This window comes from Lates calcarifer, linkage group LG3 (assembly GCF_001640805.2).
Source record: "Lates calcarifer isolate ASB-BC8 linkage group LG3, TLL_Latcal_v3, whole genome shotgun sequence".
In the NCBI taxonomy this organism is placed as follows: domain Eukaryota; kingdom Metazoa; phylum Chordata; class Actinopteri; family Centropomidae; genus Lates; species Lates calcarifer.
In genome coordinates, this window is record NC_066835.1 from 15255973 (window position 1) to 15276422 (window position 20450).

At 41.7% G+C, this 20450-nt stretch overlaps 1 protein-coding gene across 2 annotated transcripts in view; it reads left to right on the forward strand.

The window, feature by feature from the left end:
- Positions 1–16138: 16138 nt before the first annotated feature.
- The window catches only part of rbms3 (RNA binding motif, single stranded interacting protein), a 254977-nt gene continuing 250665 nt past the window's right edge, over positions 16139–20450 (forward strand). Inside the window, exons 1-2 of one of the 2 annotated variants that reach the window (XM_018685388.2) lie at positions 16139–16427; positions 18083–18277. In XM_018685388.2, coding sequence (XP_018540904.1) covers positions 18098–18277 — 180 coding nt within the window. In that variant the 5' untranslated portion in view covers positions 16139–16427; positions 18083–18097. Of the gene's footprint in view, positions 16428–17200; positions 17219–18082; positions 18278–20450 lie in introns of those variants that run through there. The other variant, XM_051067783.1, reaches the window with a different exon arrangement.

The following is a 20450-nucleotide window of genomic DNA, read 5'->3' on the forward strand; positions in this document are numbered from 1 at the left end:
TACTGGGGGATGAGCTCCATCCACAAGGGCCTGTGGTATAGAGGGAGACGCTGACTTTGCCTGACCCGTCAAGGAGGGGAGGGGAACCGAGGAGTGGAGGGTTAGCAAAGCATTAGTGGGCCCTGCTGGTGTGCTGGCCCCTGTGAACCAGGCAGTGATTGAGTAGTAGTGCCTGGGGCTAAACGTGGCACCTTTGACAGTGTCAGGGTGGCACTATAGCGGCAGCCAGCTAGATGCTTCTGCTACATTACACACCAAACGGTTGTCGGTGTCTATATTCATGCTGACTTGAATTAAGGGATTACAATGGTACAACAGCTACAGCATATGGATGAGGAAAAAAAGGGAGACAAGACAACACACTGTGCAATTGATTTCATTTGGATCCACTACATATTCTTTAACACCTTGTTGTCACTTGATCATTTGCAATTCAGGTGAAACTCATTAGTGTAGTTTCTTCATTATTATCAAGAATGATATAACTGAAAGCTGTCAAAAAAGGGGGAAAGAGTTTTGAATTTCACACAATATTCTACTGTCTCCACCCCTCTACATATGAGTAGTTCGCCTGATAGAAGAAAAAAAAAGTGTCTTAGACACCTTGATCAGAGTGTGATTGACAGCTCTTTCTATTAATCAAAGCCTAAATAAACACAGAGCCAGAGCAATGTTTGGTCTTTTGCATAACTTGCAATAAATACTTTTTTTTTTTTTAAAGAAAAAGAATAACTAACCTTAACTTTCTTTGTCTCTTTTCTGATTTCAGTGTCAATGAGACCTTACTTTGCCGTAATACTCAGCATTATCCTTTACAAATTCATCAGCTAGGTTTGCTGGTTACACGCAAGTGTAGAAGATCTACAGACTGACTGGTACTGCTGAGCCCAGAAGAGTCACAGGATGTTGTCAGTGTCTATCCACTAAGCTCTTTTTTGTGCCACAGTTATCACACTTAGGGTTTAGGGACTGATCCTGCTATGATAATGACTTGTGCTGCACCGTTTCAGCCTTCGCAATGCACAACATACTCTGCAAAGTTGAACCCATTAACAACTATAGCAGGCTGTCGAACATAAGAACTGCAATGATCTGGGGATTTGTTGTCATGTGATAAACACAGTTGCATGTATAGCAGCGCCTTCATTAATTTATTTACGATAAGAAAGTGTGACATGTGTTACTACGACAACATTCCTCTATTCTTTTTTTACATGGGAGCTTCCATAACACACTATCATTTTGTTTCCCATCATAAAAGCAAAATGTAGGTTAGTATTATCACCACTATATGTTTAAATCATTTAATGTTTGTCATTACTTGTTGGTGGGCTGCAGACTCAGATCATTGTATCAAATTACCGTGTGCCCACTTCAGTACATTCACCAGGCTGTCAATTATATTCAAAGTAAACTGGCACTCTCTCCCACAAACACACACGATACCAATGACAGACTTCTCTCATCACATTTGAAAAACACGCTGCTAATGGGGGAATGAGGGACATGAAATCACTTTCAGTGGGACATAAAGGCGGCATTGTAGAGTGGCCTGGTGGTAATTACACCACACAGGCCCGTTCTGAAGGAAGCTATTTAGCAATATGGCCCTGGCCTGGGCCTCTACCGCTGATCTCATTTGGCTGCATTAATTAGCATGCTCTGTGCCGTGGAGCTTGGTGTTAACGCAGCAGCCCACCGCTTGGCTGGTTGGTTGGTTAGTTAGGATGACTAACGCGACAGTCTGTTCGGTTCTGTTGTAAATCTACAGGCCTCCTCAACTTCCTTACACCTCGCTGTTCAGTGCCCCCCCCCCACTGCCCCACCCCACCCCCTCCTCCGTCCTATCAGTCAAAGACAGCTGGGGCTGCACAGAGGGCACGACTGCTCCCTATTCACCGCATTCAGCGTGGTGGCAGCCACCGCAGCACAATAGCCCGCACCGCCTGTCTCATTTGTAGAGGCAAGAAAACGACCTCATTTTGTTTGTGTTTTAAATGAGTTCTCCAATTCAAATCTCTGCTCGCCCTCACCCTCACACTGGAGGAGGGTGAGAAATTTGAATTTATGATGAGAAATATATCCATATATCCAAGAGATGTTAATTCTATAATCTACAGTATATGATGACAGCTCACAAGACAAGGATAGAGAAAAATATTTTATTTTAAGCTAGAGTATGAGTGCAAGAAAAAGGCCACAGGAAAGTTTCATTATTAGAGACACTATTCACAGGAATAGAGAAGAACTTCTGTAACCGTTCTGTAACCAAGCTCATAAAATGCTGTTAATTTCTCTTTATATGTGGTGTGGAAAAGGTACCTCTAAATAACACTGAAGTTCTCCTTTTCAGCCCAGCTTTGTTTGACACCTCCAGCTAGAAAGTCAGAAATTATTTCAGAAGTTACAAAAACCGATGTCTGTTCACCACAATGATCAAAAAGGGAAATACTCATAGATGTTAGCTTGATAAACACACAATATTTTTAGCTCCATGCAATGCAAGTGATTTTAACAGATGGTGCCCCAACATTTCATCCTCTCATATCTTTTCTAGCCTCAACAGATGTAAAATTATTATACCTGAATAATCATTTAACTTTTCAATTTTATATCTCTTTTGAAAAATCAGTAATTTAAATGCAGTGTCTAAAAAAGATGGATGTATTTCCATCCTCAAAAACACTGCTTCTAATGTTTTACAACTCTGAACTTTTTTAGTCGTTGAAAAGTACTGTGCTCTTTTTCACACCAGAGCGCCTTTTCTTTTCTTTTTTTTCTTTTTTTTTTTTGAAGAAGGTGTTAGCATTTCAAATGCAGGATGTCTTATTTTTAGAATTCAACTCCACATTTTCTCTTGCTTGTGAGATTGGTGTTTTAGTGCTGTAAATTTCAGTGGGTTCGCAGCAGTCACATGCAGTACCGTGCTCTGTGCGGCATCGGCCAACACTCAACCCCACGTCTATGTACAAACGACACTTTTCAAAGGAAGCAAAAGGAAGCCCCCTCCATTCTGACACCCGACCACATCAGAGGCACACTTCAGTCTGTACTGTATGTGCATGTGCCATAAAGTCACTTACCAATAGTGTTACTGATGGTATCTTAGTAACTACAAAAGAATAAAACATGCAAGAAGAAATTTCTTGTATTTCACAATACTGCAAAGGGATACATTGACAGTCATGTTTATATAGTATTCAAGGCTGTTGTGAGTAGGATGTATTTCGCTCTTACCTCACTACATTGTTTTACTGTCTGTCATCTCGAAATAGCAAATAGTTAAACTATGCATTGCAAGACGAATAGAGAAACAGAAGACTTAATCCTGCATCAGTCATTCATAAACCCTTGAACAGAAGACACAGGAGCCACGGTGGCATATGCTGAAGGTGAGCCATGCGTGTCAGCTAGGTCAGGCAGCAGTAGGTCATTTCCATAAGGTGCCGATGGAGCAGGTGATAGGAGGGTGCTGGCATGAGCGGAGCAGAGGTAGTGGGGCAGATGGACCTGTCTTGCACTGACCATGTATCCCTGCACCCCGCTGAGGGCCCCAGGAGGGGGCTGAGCAGGCTCCCAGAAAGGAGGGTGTCCCACTGAGACCCTGGCATTGAGCCCTGCCCAGCCTTGGCCTGCACCCATCTCCATAGCCCCCCCCCTAACCCATCTCTCCCTCTCCACCCCACCCTGCAAAACACCCTAAACGCTGACCAAGCCCTCAGGGCTCAGGCCAGCCTCCTGGGCTAACAATGGCCCAGACAACAAGCTGGTCCATGGGAAGGCCATGCCAAATGAGCGTGCCAAGGATGGATTCTTGCAGGGAGTGTAACAGTACTGCACCAATGCAGTTGTGTAGTCAAGATTTACCTGCAAAGTTACACTATTTTCACCTGCAGCATAATGTCGAACGTTGTACTAACTAACTGCACTAACTGTGCAAACATGCTTCAAATGAAAATGAAAATGCATTTGTTTATTAGGTGAAAGAGTAGTCTGTCTATGCAGATGTAACTTCTCATCTTTTTATCTGCTTCTTTGGAGGTCCAGTCATTTTCCGTTATGTGGCAAACACACACAGCTTGAGCTGTGAATTTACTTTGCAAGGTGACATTTCCTGGCTATGTGCAAATAAAGCACACACAGAAACGCTGTCACAGACAAAGACTGAGAATCACTTTGTTTCACCAAGTATGTTACACATGCAAGGAATTTGTCTTCATGCGTGCACACGATGTGTAATACACTAAACAGACCAAACAAGTGCACAGACTATTTACATATATTCAAGAGAAGGGGAGGTGAGTTTGATCTCTGTAAAAGAGATAACATAATTTGTAATTAAATAAAAAGTTTTATAGTTACAAATTATGGGAGAGTAGTACAACCTTTAGTAAATGAATAAAAGCACCATGAAATTATGTTTAATGGATATTACAGGTTGTTTATTTGAGCATATTTGATATTGTGTAGTTACTGGGGCAGTGTGGGCAGGGGGTTGAAATCTCGAATAAGCTCCTCAAACTATTATTCTCTTAAGGAAACTCAATTTGCACCACACTGGATTACAAGTTGTATTTATCGACCCATAGCTTGCCTCTCTGCAGCTGCATGAGGCTTGGTTAAATCATGAGGGAGGAGGTTGGTAGGGGGCTGCAGAGCAGTAGATTGGCGATAATTGGTTGAAGGACAGTATACAGTAATAAAGGGTCTAAATAGCCGGGCTTGAGTAGTTTCTGTCATGTTTCACCACTTCTATTTCCATACCAATTAAACCTTGTTGAAGCTGCCATGATGAGAAAATGGAGGTGCAAAGGATGTGGAATAGCTAAACACATCAAAGCCATGCTCTGCTTTTATTTATGTGGCTTCTTTTCAAGCATATTCATTGGATGTATCACATTTTTGCAGATATTTAACCAACATGTCTTGTTGGTTTTTAACACCCGTTTCAGCAATATAGTGAGGGAAATGTGTTGAGAGTATGCACAGGCTTTGAGGTTTCATTTGAAATGATACTTCTGATTAAAATACGGATTATCTTACTTCATTCTACGCCCCAAGATCTTATCCAAATACAGAGGAAGGGAGAAGGGATGGATAGGGGGACAGAGAGATTGAGTGGTAGACTGGTAGATAGATGGAGATCAGAAGGATCTGATGGAGGTGGATCTCTAGAGATATCCGGTAGCGCTGTCGTCTCGTGATCAGCCACCTATAATCCACTAGGATGACTAGGCCTCATTTCAAAGTAAGATGAAGGGTCGCATTGATTCCACTCGACTGAGAGGAGATCTGATTTAAGTTTTGAATGTGAGAGCATAAGCTAGGCCTTCCCAATTTCAGCTCAGATGAGATTGGCTTTGGTGCATTAGATATTCTCTCGCTGCCCGCTGGACCATGCTGGCTGCAATGTTTGTCACATTGTGAGGGGTAAGGAATACAAGGTTGGTGTTACACGCACTTGCACAGCTGGAGGGCATGCCCATACATGACGCCAGACCCCAGCCAATAATGTTACAGATCAGCAAGGAGCTAAGCAAAAAATGATTATATGATTATAGATTGTCACTTATAAAAAACTACCCAGTGTGAAACTTATTTTGCAAAATCTAAATGTTGTTGTACAGTAAGGATACATCTGACTGTATGTTATCCCTCAGTAAAAAGACATTTCTTTGTGATAGCAACTTAATGGAACAGTCTGACATTACACACAAAATAAGTGTATTTACCCTCTTGCTTAGAGTTAGATGAGGAGATCCAACGACGTTAGCATAGCAAGAGTCTTGTTTGTTTAGCATTGTATTTACCAAATAGACATGAGAGTGGAATCCAGCTTCTCCTCTGTCTGCAGGAGGCATATTTCCCACATCTCAAACTGTTGGTTTAAGTGAGGTGTGGCTGAATATTATCATTTTGGAATTATGAAGAAAGTTTTGCTGTAAAATGACCATTGTTACTATACAACATAAAAACTATGAAAGAGCAGATAGCTGTAGAGTCACACTCTGACTCAAAGGCAGCTAAAGGACAAAACTGCTAATGACATCAACATTGAAAATGTTTTATTTATATACTGTGCATTTCACTATATATCCTAGCTTATACCACATTTTATACCCAAAATAATTCCAGGGAAATACCCAAAGATCACAGCTGCACATGTAGATGTATGCACAGCATGCAACACTGCAAAATATATAGATGCAGGTGATAGAGAAGAGAATGGGGCTGATGTCTTGTGAGTGTGTGAGGACAGAGACTGATGACAAGAAGCCAAGGGGACACAGCTGAAGGAGTGCCACCCCCCCCACCCCCCAACCCACTCCACCAGACCCCTTGTTGGGAAGGCAGGAGTCCCTACTCCGGGCCTGTGTTTACGTTTCCCTTCGAGTGTTTCCCCCCACGGCGCTCCATCCAATTCTCCTCAACAAGGGAACATGAGGGAGCGGGGTAAAATGAGAGTGGGCTCATGAATGGAAGGGGACAAATTGACATGTGGCGTTTTGTGAGGTGAGTGCCCAACCTCTCGACCGCTGATTACCATTCGCTAATGAGCACCCCGGTTTGTGTGTGTCTCCCTGCTTTCTCTCTCCCCGCTTCTCCGCAGAATGTTCTTTCTCCTCTCCAGCTTTGTGCAGGGCCTGGAGTGGCCAGTGGACCATAGGTGTGCTGTTAATAGGGAGACGCACACATCAGTAATTAAAGCAGTAGGGGGCCTTGTACTATACCAACTCCCTCCAATCCCCCTTCTTTAAAGCCCGCCCTCCCCCTATAATTCAATCCTGTCTGACGAATTGATCATTGTGCGGGGCCAGTTTTGCCCCTGGCAGTTTTGTCACTTTCTAATGATGCCTTTCAGAGAGGCAAGGCCTGTGTCCTACCAGCACCAGGACAAGTTGGGGCCAATTGTTGTCTTCACGCCAACCTCGCTCAGTCTGATAAAAAGCCTTCCATTTAGCCACAAGCAAACTCCCTCACATGTAGATGTATGCGTTATACAAACACACACACATCCACTGTGTGATGCACAAAAAAAGAAATAAACGTGGGGTCCTTAGCCTGTCATTACTACTAGTCTTTACTTGTCTTTAATGAAAACAAACTGATCCTCTCACCCATTTCACCTGCCTCTTCTCCATTAGAACATTAGTGTGTTTAACCTCCACTCAAGATTGTTGTTGAAGTGATCACAAGTGCTTTGTTTGACCTGTTAAACCACGTCACTGAGAACAAAATGAGAGGGAAGCAATGTCCACCTGTGACAGCAACTCTTTACTGCACGGATGAAGAAAGATCACAGCAAAAAACTGAAATTCCTATTAGAAAATAAATGGGAATTTTGCTGGTGACCAAACATTTATGAGTTTAGTGATGTCTCAAAGGTTGAATCTTGATGGACGAGAAACTCATCCTGAGTATGTATCATTCAGACGATTATATAAATAAAAAATGAAAAAATAAGTAGATAAATACAGACATACTTGTACAAGCCTGTATATGTCAGACCCAGGAATGATTTCAGACATTTTGAGCCTAACAACAGCTCTGGCATAATATATATCTGTATTCCATGGCCTGGCTCCCTGCCCACCCTCCCTGTGTCTAAATGTCCCCAAACCTCCCTCAGCAGACTAAGACGATCCATTGGGAATGTCTCTCACTTCTACTGGTCATACTTATTCAAAGTGTGCTCACGGCAGCAGGGAATCACTATAGGAAAAGTTTCATTTTGCAGGTAATGGAAACAGCTGACAGTCGTGCTGTGTAGAAGTCTGAATCATTTGTTTTGAAAAAGTGAGTTTGATTTAGAACTTTCACTGTATAAGTCAGAGATAAACATGTTAACCATGCTTCTACCCTTTTCTTACACTTCTTACACTTAACACTTAGCAATGAGCAATAGGAAATCCCAGCGGTATCAAGCAGCAGTGCTTCCTCTTCATACGCTGACACCACTCGTTGCTATAGCTGCTAGTGTGGCATAACTGATGTAATTAAAATAACCCAGTTGAGGTGTTTTAACATGGCATTCTCTGCTTCCCTGGGCCATGTTTATTCTGTTTCCTGCCCTGCTCAGCTCCCCCTCCTCCCTCCCATATCTCTTAGACCCCCTTGAGTATGGCGTTTTACATTTCTGTTTGTAAAACTGTCAACACATCCACTGGCTGTACTAACGTGTGATTTAGCGCCAACAGAGAGGAGGGATAGCGAGTGAGAGAGAGGCAACTGCATGAGATCTTGCACATTTTCAAAGTGGAATATTTTTTCACTGTTATCCCCCTAACCCCCAACTTTCCACCCCCAAAGATGCCTTGATGTTTGTGAGGGGCTCTTTTTTTGCCCTTTAACAACCACATTGTATCTTCTGCTTTTGTTACTGTCATTTCCTAATATTTGCCATTGATATTCTCACACTATCTGTGCATTTTATTCAAAATTTGATATTGGACTAAATAGAAATTGTATAACTTGGACCTGTCTTGAGGCACAAATTAAATTCAAAAAATTCAAATGTTTGGCCACAAAGAAAATAATTCTCTTTATGAAATACAAAAACCAACTATCTGAGAGATTCCTTGATTCAGTTCAGCTGGCAGAGAGTGAGAGAAGATAACATGCTCAAAATTAATTGGATTAAAGTGTGGAGTTGAATTGTGTGTGTGAAATTTACACCTGTCACACTCCTGTCAAATCAGACATCCCCTGTCATTGCTAATAAGTACCTGGGGGAAGTGGTGGCACCTTAAGGCTGGAAAATAAACAGCTATAAATTCTCCTTTTTCTCATGCTCATCTGTAAGCATACAGTACCCCCCGATCATATACAAAGACTATATGCTGCACCTTCCTTATAACAAGATGTTGCTGAAAATTGTTGACAACAAACAAACAGTAAAAACAAAACAAAACAAACAAAAAACAATCACAAACTAATAAAAAACATGAAAATTTCAATTTGTGACATTGTGTCACATAAATGTCTATGTGTCTATATTTCCACAATACAAACACACAATTCACAGCAAGAGCTGCACAAGCATCATCTGTCATACATAATACAACAAGATTTCCTCTGTTTCTAGTGGAAACAGAGGAAATCCCACATTTTAATCATAGAAATACTGTAGCCTGGTCTTGGCTTTGAGATTTTTTTTTCTTTTTCTTTTTCTTTTTTTACTTTGTTTGGCTTTAATTTACACCTCTGTTTTGCAGCTGTGAGAGGGGAATTCAGCTTCTGTCCCTTTGGAAAGGAGCACTGGCAGCAGAACATTAGCTCATTTTAACGGCCAGTGTAATAATCTGTGCACCGGAGGGCCTCCGTTGGAAGCTCTACTTTGCACTAAAGCACTGCAGGCTCCCCTGTCAATAACAAGACAAGTCACTTCATTATAGCTTCACAAGTCATTCATTTATTATCTATTGGCCCCATCAGAGGATGATGGAGCACGGAGTCAGATGTTACAATATATTAATCAAAGATGCACCATTGTGTCAAAATGTAATTTTCTGCTACAGGGCCGGAGATGTAATTGTTTGATTTGATAACAGAAGTACATAATGTGCCCAGGGACAGAACAGTGTGCATTCTCAAGCATACACAAATAGCTGAAGCTCAGGCCTCAACTAATGTTTAAATTTAAGACAAAGAGAAGTGAGAGTATGGTTAGCGAGTTGATGGTGGCAAAGCACTCTATAACAGGCATTAGTATTTTTCTCTGCGGTTTTCTGGTACATTTAACATTTAAACTATTTCCATTGTGAGAGCACTGACAATAACCTTTAAAAAGTTATTTCTGGAAATTATGATAATTATGTAAGAAAGTAGAAGCAATGTTTACTTTAATAAACCCATTTTGAGTCACTGTTTACATCTACTAAATTTTGAGGAAGACCAAATTGTGAGGGAAGCTGTCTTGCTGCTTTCCTAATTAAATGCTCTTTGATCAGTCAGTAAAAATCCAGTGTCCATGCCTCCACTCAGAATTTCTTTAATCAATTTCAAACATTTCTTTAGTAGCTACTCGGACTGGTAAAAAAAAAAAAAAAAAAATTAAAAAATTAAGAGATAGCGCAACACCTCTGAAGGCCCGAATGTGTGAATCCAAAGACACGTCTGCATGAGCGTAGTGGCTTAGTGCCGATTATAGTTGCACCAAATGTTGAATAGGACTTTCAAAAAACACATTCACGAGAAGCTGTGAGAAATTCACTCGCACCAGCTATTGCAAAAAGCAGACCACAGCCAACAAAAAGGGGCAGAGCAAAAAAGCCACATTAGTGAGCGGGCAACTGAAACTGAAGAACAGGGAGGGAGATGCAGAACGTGCGGTCTCAGAGAGACAAAAATAAAGATATTTGACTTTGATCACAGTTTACAAAATTTTATGCAGATTCAATTGAGGAGACGTTTTGCTGTGTGTTATTATGAATGTTGAAACTAATGATATGAAGGTGACAGAGTAAAATAATATGACATATTTCTCCTTTTTTTTTCTCTCTTTTTTTTGACCAAATAAACACCATCAGCAAATCAAACTAATCAGCAAACAAGTGTAATGTAAAACTTGACCCAGTGGAGGCAAAGTTAGTCATCTCACTCCCAACAAGAAGACAGAGAAAGGCAGCACGAGACCCCGACGAACCCCTTTCACATGTAATGATTATTCCCCTTCATTAAAACTGCTAGTAACCCTGTTAGGCTGGAATAGACTCACTACGGGTAATCGTGAAAACACTTTTAATCAACGCACAGCAACAGTAGAGACCTTGCTAGAATGCATTCACTCCAAATAAAGCAGGCTCTTTATAAACAGGCGCAGCAAAACAGCTAAGACCCTGATAAGACTCCTCACACTCTCCATGGCGAAACCTGCCTGTGAATGTCTCCTGACAGCTTCTTAGCCCTTGTTAGAGAGAATCACTTCCTAATGATTCAACCCAGCTTGGAAACATCAACACACACAAAGTAACACTTGGGCATGCAGTTTTACATGAAGTAACATAGCTCAGCATGCACATGCAGTTGCTGTGGTTAACTGGATTTACTGATGTGCAGTTGCTATGATAACTTCCTGATTAACTACAAAAACAGGCTAAAATTAAAGTCAACAAAAATTGAGAACCAAATTCTATAAGTTTGTTTTTAATGGGATATATTTTTAGAGGCACAAAGAGAAACTGTGCAGCCAGAAATTGTCCCTGGTCAAAACTTCAACATTTTCCGGAAGTGTTTGGGTAATTTTTGTCCGATACAAACTTTATTGCATTTAGTACATAATTTCTCCTTTATCATTCAAATCATGACAAGTTAAATTTATGGTTCAAACTCATTTAGAGACTCTCAAAAACAACAATAAAACTCACTGGACTGCAATTCTTTTACAGTTCACGCCTGTGGACAGAAAAAGAAAATGCCACCTCTATGCACACTGTGGCTGAGTGGCTGACACAAATGTATGCATGTGCTTGCTCATAGGCACCCACACAAAAAACACACACACACACACACACACACACACACACACACACACACACCCCCCCCCCCCCCCAAAAAAAAAAAACAGGGCAGTTGACACATGGTATATCAGCAGGCGCAGTTCTTTTGTCCTCTTGCTAGTTATAGCAACACCACTACTCTTGGAACGTGTCGCGCTATTGTCCTGAATATGTATGATGCAAATGTAAAAACAGAATAGAAATGAGAGTGTAATTTAGCAAAATTTTAAAATATCAGAAATGCAATATTAATACTTTTTAATTTAATTTCCCTTTTCTATTTTCTTTCTTTATTCTTCTCATGTTTTCACCATTTTAAAAAAGTATTTATCAATCCATAGATTCTGATTTTTCCTACATTGTGCTTTAAGTTTTCCATTGACCAGTAAGCAATGATGACAAAAATCAATGTGTGACTAAATTTTTTCTGTGACTCAGAGGTGTTTATTCTCTCACACTGGCAGCAGCTGTATTTTGGTGATGATCTGGAGCGCGGTGTTTGAACTTTGCCTGAGCTGTCAGTCATGCCAACAGTGGGTGGAGTCTGAGTCATGGGTGATATGACAGGTATGATTCAGTGGCGAGGAGCAGGCGTGCATGTGCATAAACAAACACATGGACACAGTGATTAAAATGTGCACCCAAATAATAAAGGTAAATAATATGTGGAGGTCAAGGAGGAATAGTTATTGTTGTCCTGCACATTGTGTCAACAGACATCCCTCTGGATAAATGCAGCTTATGTAACACTTCATTTTAAATTTCCTGTAACCCTGACCCAACTTTCTCTCACTGCATCCACCCTCCTCTCTGTTCAGGTATGCTGCCCATTCTCTCTTGTGTAAATCCATCTCATCCAACACAGGCTTATCCCACAGATGCTGTCACTCCCTCATCCCAGGTGTGAGAAATATGGGGGCCCAAGGTGCTACTCTGTAAACAGGCTGGACTGTTGTGGCTCGTCCTGCCAGCGTACAGTGAGACGTGCTGGTAACTGCCACAACTTCACAAGGCTGCTGTGTGACCCTGTAGCCGCGGGGCCTCAGGCGCCTCTTCATTTGTTAGACGTCTCTGCAATGTGGTGGAGTGAGTGGCTAGAGAAAGGCCCGGCAAGCACCAAACAAACAGAAACATGGGCACATGCAAAGAGTAACAAGGTCTAAATACTCTGTCTGATATGGATGATTTTCACGATGGGATTACATTGTGAATGCCACACTGTGTCAAAAATAGTGAAAAGGCAGATGTGACATTGGTTCTATTTTCACTTGCATCTATTGGCAGTGAAGCCAGATTATGAAATACAGTCTTCATCCAATGCTCTGCGTGTGAACAGCAGATTCCATGGCTGAAGCTTTTTCTGTCTGCCTTCCCCACATGCTCTTAACAGCGCGCTCAACACCTACAATTATATATTTATATATAAAAAAATGAAAACATGATTGGACCAAATTACTTACATCTTGCGTCAGTCTGTAAAAAGCTTAACATCCTGACACTGGCTTTTAGTGAAGCTTCCCAGGAGTGTGGCATGCCATGACAACAGATACCTCAAGATCCCCTCTCATGAGTTGGTGCTCCTTGTAGGGAATGGGTGTTGAGCAGCAACACTAAAATCACACACAGTTTAAATGATGGATTGAGCCATGTAGCAGGTGATAAGCCTGCCAAAAAAAAAAAAAAAAAAAAAAAAACATCCATGAAACCCTAAACTAAAGCCAAAGAAAACAATCATCAGTTCTGGCAATTATGATGCACAATACAAGACTGGCAGGATCATGTAGTTCTGGGCAAAAGTGTGCGAGTCTTATTTGAAGTGCACAAAATTTACCATGAATAAACCCCACACTATACAACAGTTTACAGAAGTGTCTGTGTTGCTTGTGCTTTTGATCCAAAGTCTCAAAGTGCCCCCTAGTGGCTCTCTTCTGCCTCTGCTCTCAACAAGGTCTGAAGAAATTTTGACCCTGTAATAAGGTCTTCGGAGTTCACTGTGCTAATTAAGAGGGCACTTTCAGCACGAAATCACAGGATAACACTCTGACACAGTTTGAGAGCATTAGCTGTTTTCTGTACCATAACAAACTGCTAAGTGTCTGTGAGGGTAAACTGACTTCACAAACACAGGCAGTTATGACAAAGCTCAAAATCAGGTAAAAATAGCAATCAAAAATATGGTATTAAAATTGTAATCACGTGTTTTTTTTTTTTTTAATAGAGTTTTAGTTAGTGTTCGTTCCTGTAAGTAAAAGCTCTTGAGTAATTGCATTTTAGCAAGTGCTGACACAGGGGCTTATATCTGGGTGTTCTGATCCAGTTATATTTCCCTCACTCACCATAGCACCCTGCTGCAGTCCCATCTGGACACTGAATACCTTTACAGCACTGAAACGAAAACGCTGAAAACCTCAATTAGTACATGCTTTCTTTTTCTCCATTTGTATTGCTGTTATTCAAGCCACATGGCACACAAGAAAAAGCTGGACAGCCTGTGTGCAACAGCCTTCAAAGCCACTGTTGATTGATAATACACTCTGTCTCTCCATCTCTCCATAACTCCTTCCCACAACACAACCTGGCACCTTGTCCCACTGGCTGGCCCTGAAGGAAAACAATTACCAGGGAGCCGGAACAACAATACCCAGAAAACATCTGTTTGTGCCGGCTGGGGCCACTGACATGCCTGACTGTGTGTCCCTGCTGGCTCCCGTAGAGGACACATGCCTGTCTGGATATGCTGAAGGGCCTGAGTGTACAGGGCCCAGTCTCCTGCTCCTCGCCTTACCCTCCGCCTGTTCGCCTGTCGATCCACCTGCCTCTCTGACTGCATGTCTGCCTTCTCTGGCAGTGGCAGCACTCTCAGAACAGACGAGGGCCCGCCTGTTGGAGCAGTTGTTCGTTTGGGTGAATTCCCTTCTGCTTGGACGAGACAGTGCCCCAGTATGGCTCCTAAGCTGAGGCGCACAGGAAGGCAATGAAGATGACACGGTGGGCCAACACCCATGTGATGGATCCCTCATGTTATAGCTCATCAGCAGATGGAGGGCCCCATCTTTAGGCTAAACACTGCACACAGAGCTTAACCTCCTGGACTCTTATCATCTCCTCCATCCAACACACAAACCCAACATTCTTACATACTGACACAGAGAGGAGATATAAGGCCCAAGTGTCAAATTGAATTTTATCGCTTGAGAAAATATGACTTGGTTTGTAGTATTATATTTTTTTAAATCCAAACATAGGTACTTCAAACATGCCTCACTCTACTCACTATTTACTGAGTTTATATTGCCACCTTGTGGCCATCTTTGGGGCTTACTGAATATTTCCCTATAGTAATTCTGTCAATTTTTCAAATTAAACAAACTGACCTGCTAACAAACCCATTCATTGTAAGGCAGGAGGGATAAGACCTATAGCTAACAGAGGGGTTAAAGGAAGAAAAATAAATATATCAATAAATTAAGGCATCACAATTTTTCTTTTGTTAATTCAAAGTATTAGATGGGTTATTGAAGTTTGACTTGATTTACACTAACCTTAGCTACAGATTGGCTTTGAAAATAGATTTATGTTATTAGAAGTACAATTTCATGAAAAAATTGTTATTCTCTCAATCTAAAAACCACTTTACATTCATGTAAATTTTGAGTCACTCAACTGAAAGACAGTCTATTATACTACCGTTTGATTATGATAATTACTGTTTGTATATTTTCATTTAAATATCAAGTTCTTGTCGTTTGACACAGTGCACGTTATGTAATAAATCTATTTTCACCTGCGCTGGCCTAGCTTCACCTCTCCCCCAAACCTGGAAGGTCGGCCCCTCCCACGCTAGTAGAGCTTTTGCTGCTTTCAGAAACTGTAGGACATATTGACGAGAGGACGTTTAGCAGCCAGAATGCTGCCGTTGTGTGATTATGAAAACTATCTTCACAGTATGTGAACTGTCAGGGCTAGACCGTTTTCATCATTTATAGTTCGAATGTTTGTTTTTGGTTGAAAATATTTTTTATCTATAGAAACACACATTTATGTCAAATAAATAATTGTCAAATAATCAAATAACACACACACACACACACACACACACACACACACACACACACACACACACACACACACAAATGCATTTCCTTTTCAGTGCTTCTTTTCAGTCAGTCACAAAAGTATCTCCACGTTACTTTCTTTCTAAAACAGGTAAGTACTAGTTTAGGACCACAAACAAAAATGCATTTACAGTAGTCCTACTACAGATGATATTTAGTATTTCCAACAAGGTGCCTGGTCACTAGGTTTCTGTTACCGCTGAATAATTTACCAATAAAACTTTATTCCAGTCATGTAATTATCTGCAATTGTAACGACTATGGTGATTGCCAAGTTTATACCTTGTTTTAAGTTTTCCTAAACTACACAGACACATTTCAAATTTGTTTTTCTTTACGGTATACTGAGACAGGGTAGATTCCCTTGGCTTCAAATATTGTTTGCAGCAACCATTTCAAACTTGTAGTCTCTCGACTCGGATACAGGATCTTTCGAGGAGCACCTGAAGGCACCATTTTTGACACGGGCTCGGTGTAACCGCGAGGGGGGTGGGAGTGGAGGAGGGTTTGTTTGGTGACAGCTCGCGGGGACACGCCCGCCGTGACAGCAGCAGCAGCAGAAGCGGGTTTGTGCGGCTTTGACACCGCGCGCTGCCTCCTAAAGCGCCGGCGACTGAAGTGGCTCACGCCCTCTCTGCCAGTTTTTGACGGAATAACTTCTCATACAACTAAATGAACCGGTTGCCTGTTGTGCTGCCCCAGACTGCTGTGGCTTTCCGCGTCAGAGCAACAACAGAGATGTAAAGCAAGTTGCACTACCGCATCTTCCTCTTGATATGCTTCTGACATAACGAGGAGCCAAGAAGTGACAGAGGTATTTCGGCATTGTTTTGCGACTTGCTTATATGTTTAGTGTGCTGCCGCCGTACGCTGTCGAAGCTACAACAGATACACAGCTCTAGGAGCCCTGTCAGCTGCAGCATAACCTCGTTATAATGTTTATAAGTCGTTCGAAGCCGGGACGACGTTAGGTAATATATGTTGCTGGAGTTGTTTTATCTGTGTTCAGTGAAATGCCCATTGGTAGCTGCAGCTTTATTTGCCTATACGCGTGAACTGAAGGCAAAGCAGGCGGATGCACAATAGCAACTCAGGAAGGAGCCAACTTTGAAGGTTTTTTCAGCTGTCGTCCTTTAATTTAGTGTTAACCTGAGCCTCACCTGCTAGGTAACTAGTCCCAGTACAGACACATGTATTACAACTATGATAACATGCGGTACAGTGCAATTCAGTGTTTGTCACCATTATTCTCAATTAGTGGCTGATTTGTAGCCATTCTTCTCAATGAGATGGCTGCGGGAACACGTCATGCGTCACGTCACTGGGGTTAATTAATATGGGCCAACAGGTGAGTTCACCTGTTAGGTCAAGGTTCCAAGTTCTGTAGCCTGTCTTACTGCTCTCAGTGTGCTGCAGCGTTAAAATGTTTGGTAAAAGGTCCTTCAGGACATGTATTTATGAGGCAGCTCATCTCAGTTGAGAGAACAACCAACTGACCTCATAACTTATTGATGGCCCCAGAATGCAGAATGAAGCAACTGGGTGCTAAACATCTCCCGGCTGCTGATTTCAAATGGCTAGTTTTTGATCTGTCCTTCAGACAAGGTGACTTTTCTTTTACTTTGCTTGTCTCTGCTTTATTGTTTGGGGACTTGAAAACACTGTGCACCTGCTACTGATATAATGCAATGAATCTCTCTTGCACACACCACATTCAATTTTTTTCAGATTCATTTTGTGCTGTCAGCTAGTCTTTTTGGAAGGTTTCTGCTGTAACTCACTGAATTGGTAGCCACAGTTTGGTTAAATAGACTTTTTGGAGGACAGATGTTTTGACTTGTCATAACAGGAGAAGAAGAGATCCTTTTTAACGATGGCTCAGTTCCATCAAGTGTCACAGGAAGCCATGACAGTGAGCCAGCATGCACAATATGTCAATACTCTGGAACCACGTCACTTAAATGGAATTCAACCATCACAAATGTCATCGCATTAATTATAGCTGTGCTTTTGCAGCTTTTACATGTCAAAATATAAAATATTGCTGACCCACAATTCCATGTTCCAGTAAGAGTTGACAGAGACCTTCTTAAACAGCTGATTTTTATCTGTCTAGTTATTTTATTGTAAAGATTGTGGCTTGATAGTGCAGATCATTGGACCAAGACACATTTCTTCATTGCGCCTCTGTGTTGTCATGCACAGAAAACCAAAATTATTTCACTGAGCTTCAACTTTAGGCAGACTACTTAGAATTAATAAAGCAAAAGAAATATACAAATTAACTTTATAAGTAAATATCAGTGTTTTGGTAGGATCTTCCTCAAAGCCTTCATATGTTTACATCATCCAGTGAAAGTTCAGCCAACATTTCCTGCACCCATCAGCACCTCAGTAGAAACCAGCAGTCTGTTTTATTCACCTGCTTTGCCTGTATTTTTCTCCTCTGTCTTGCTCTACCTTTTCTAGGCGCTGCAGAGGAAGATGGAGGTCCAGAGTGGTGTTCAGCAGGCAGAGCCCCGCCCTCTGGGCTCTCCTCGGTCAGGGGCCAATCAGCAGAGTGAATTGGACGACAGAGAGACAGATGCCAGTGGCAGGCCTTCCTCTGACAACCACAGCAAGGATGCACAGCCAAGTTCAGCAAGCCAGAAGGATGACAAAAAAGTAAGTTGCAGACTCCCACTGTTGCACATCTGCAGCTGCTGTGCTGTGTGCGTGTCTGTATATATATATATATCTGATGAGTGATGAGATCCTGCCTGTCTGTTGAGCTATTCTGGGTGATATGTCCTGAACTTTCACATAGAGAGACTGTTGATCATTCATTTTGTTACCTCTTGGCGTGATGAGAAACCAAGTTGCAGTGCAGTGTGTGTGTTTTGTGGCATTAAATTATGTCATGTATTTTGCTCATACAAGTCAGGAGGACTGATACCTGCAGAGACATGTGTGATATGTAGTGGTGGAAGGACCTGTTTGCTTGTCAGTGTTGTTGCACGAAAAAGTGAAACTGTAGGTACTTTTGGTCTTTGGCTTCAGCGGTTTCAAAGGAAGTAGGTAATGCGTTGTTATGTTGCCATGAGAACCATGAGTGCATACTATGAACCACAGGTAGGATATCTAGGCTACATTTAGCATTGCTTATTATAACATGCAGACCGTAAGTGGCTTGTGCAGTCTCCATGTGTGATTGCTGATTCTCATATCAACCCCCTGCCATCTTGGAGCCCTCTGCACGTCCAAGAGTGACAGTAAAATCCTCACTGACTCTCTCCCATCTCAAGGATGTCAATCATGCCTCTCTGGCAGGAGCCAGAACCTCTTTCCGTCAATCAGCCTGAGAGGCTCTATAGCCCTCAGAGCACAGAAAAGATAGAGGCAGAATAAACACAACAGATATACGAAAACATTCACTAGATGACGGGACTGACTGCTACTGGCATCACTGAATGGGATGCTTGTCATGGCTTGCTGTATCAATTTTGAGTCCTTTGAGCAGATTTTGAGCAAACAGTAATTGACATAACCCTCTAGGGTCTTTATCCTGGTGAGGTTAAAATGCTTCAGAAGCATTTGGAAAACATTAAAAACTGCTGAAAATGTAAAATAATATTATTTGTTCAGGTGTGGTGTAGGACTTCCTGGTTGTCTTCATGCAGGTGGTTCTAACTACTGGCTTCGTGTGTGTGTGTGTGTGTGTGTGTGTGTGTGTGCGTTTGTGTGTGTTGTTTTCTCATTTTTGTGCTGTTTGTTGGTTAATTAGCAGTTCAGTCAACACCTGCTGCAATTTACTGAAGGTGGCCCTGAGAGTGTGTTTTCCTCTGACACCGTCTGACCAACCCGTTGGCAGGTTGGCTACTTCTGCCGTGGTGTCATCGATTAGCCTGGACAGTTTATTCATCAAGGTGTCATCGGTGGAAGTGGACCAGTGTTCTTGTCCTTGTTAAAGGGTGGTTGCCTGGGGCTTGCCCTGTTGTTTATTAGTGATACATCATGGAGAATGAGGTGGCACAGTCTGGCCTGTGGGCTGAAACTCAGAGCTGTGGTGGCATATGAGGTCGTCCACAATGCAGTCAGCTGTTGCATAAAGGTTAAGGGAGTCAGCTGGTGATAGAAAATTTTCCTGTTTTAACCCTCAGACTGTCTCCAGAATCTGAATACCCAGGAGCAAAAAAGTCAAGGTTTGAAATTCATTTTACTTTCAGCAATGTACTGATGAAGTACCCTTCAGTGAGCACTTAATCCCCAAGTGCCCCTGCTTGTGATGCTATCTGCTAAATGTGGTTGTGCTGTGAGGTTTTATGTCTTGTGAAGTAAACCTGTGGTGAAAAGGAGTGTGTAAAATTGGTCACTGAATCTTTGGTATGATTTTTTTTTTCACTTCTCCAGTGTCAGAATCAGCACATACCCTTTTCACATGGAGCTTGGTTGATTCCTGTTGACATCTTGGTGTCAGTTTAGCAATTAGAAATGGTTGTTGTAAAGTTTGCATGGTTGGTCACTATTGCACATCCTGGATTTAAAATATGATGCCACATGACACCACATGACTCACTGACTGTACACTTATCTCTTAGCAGTGTTTGTGGATCAACATTTAGAGTGAAAATTAAGTGAGGGAAAACTTGAAGTTCAACTATAATTTGGATCCTTAACACTTAAAGCTTCTAGTGTCCAGGTGGGCATTTATAGGCAGGACTATGTCAGTCCTGTATGGCCTACATACATTTATACACAATAACTGTTTTTCAATTATCAACATGCTTACATAGCTTCTTGAATTATACAAAAAAGGGGGGTCTTTTTTCATGGGTCCAGCTGTGGTGATGGCAAATGA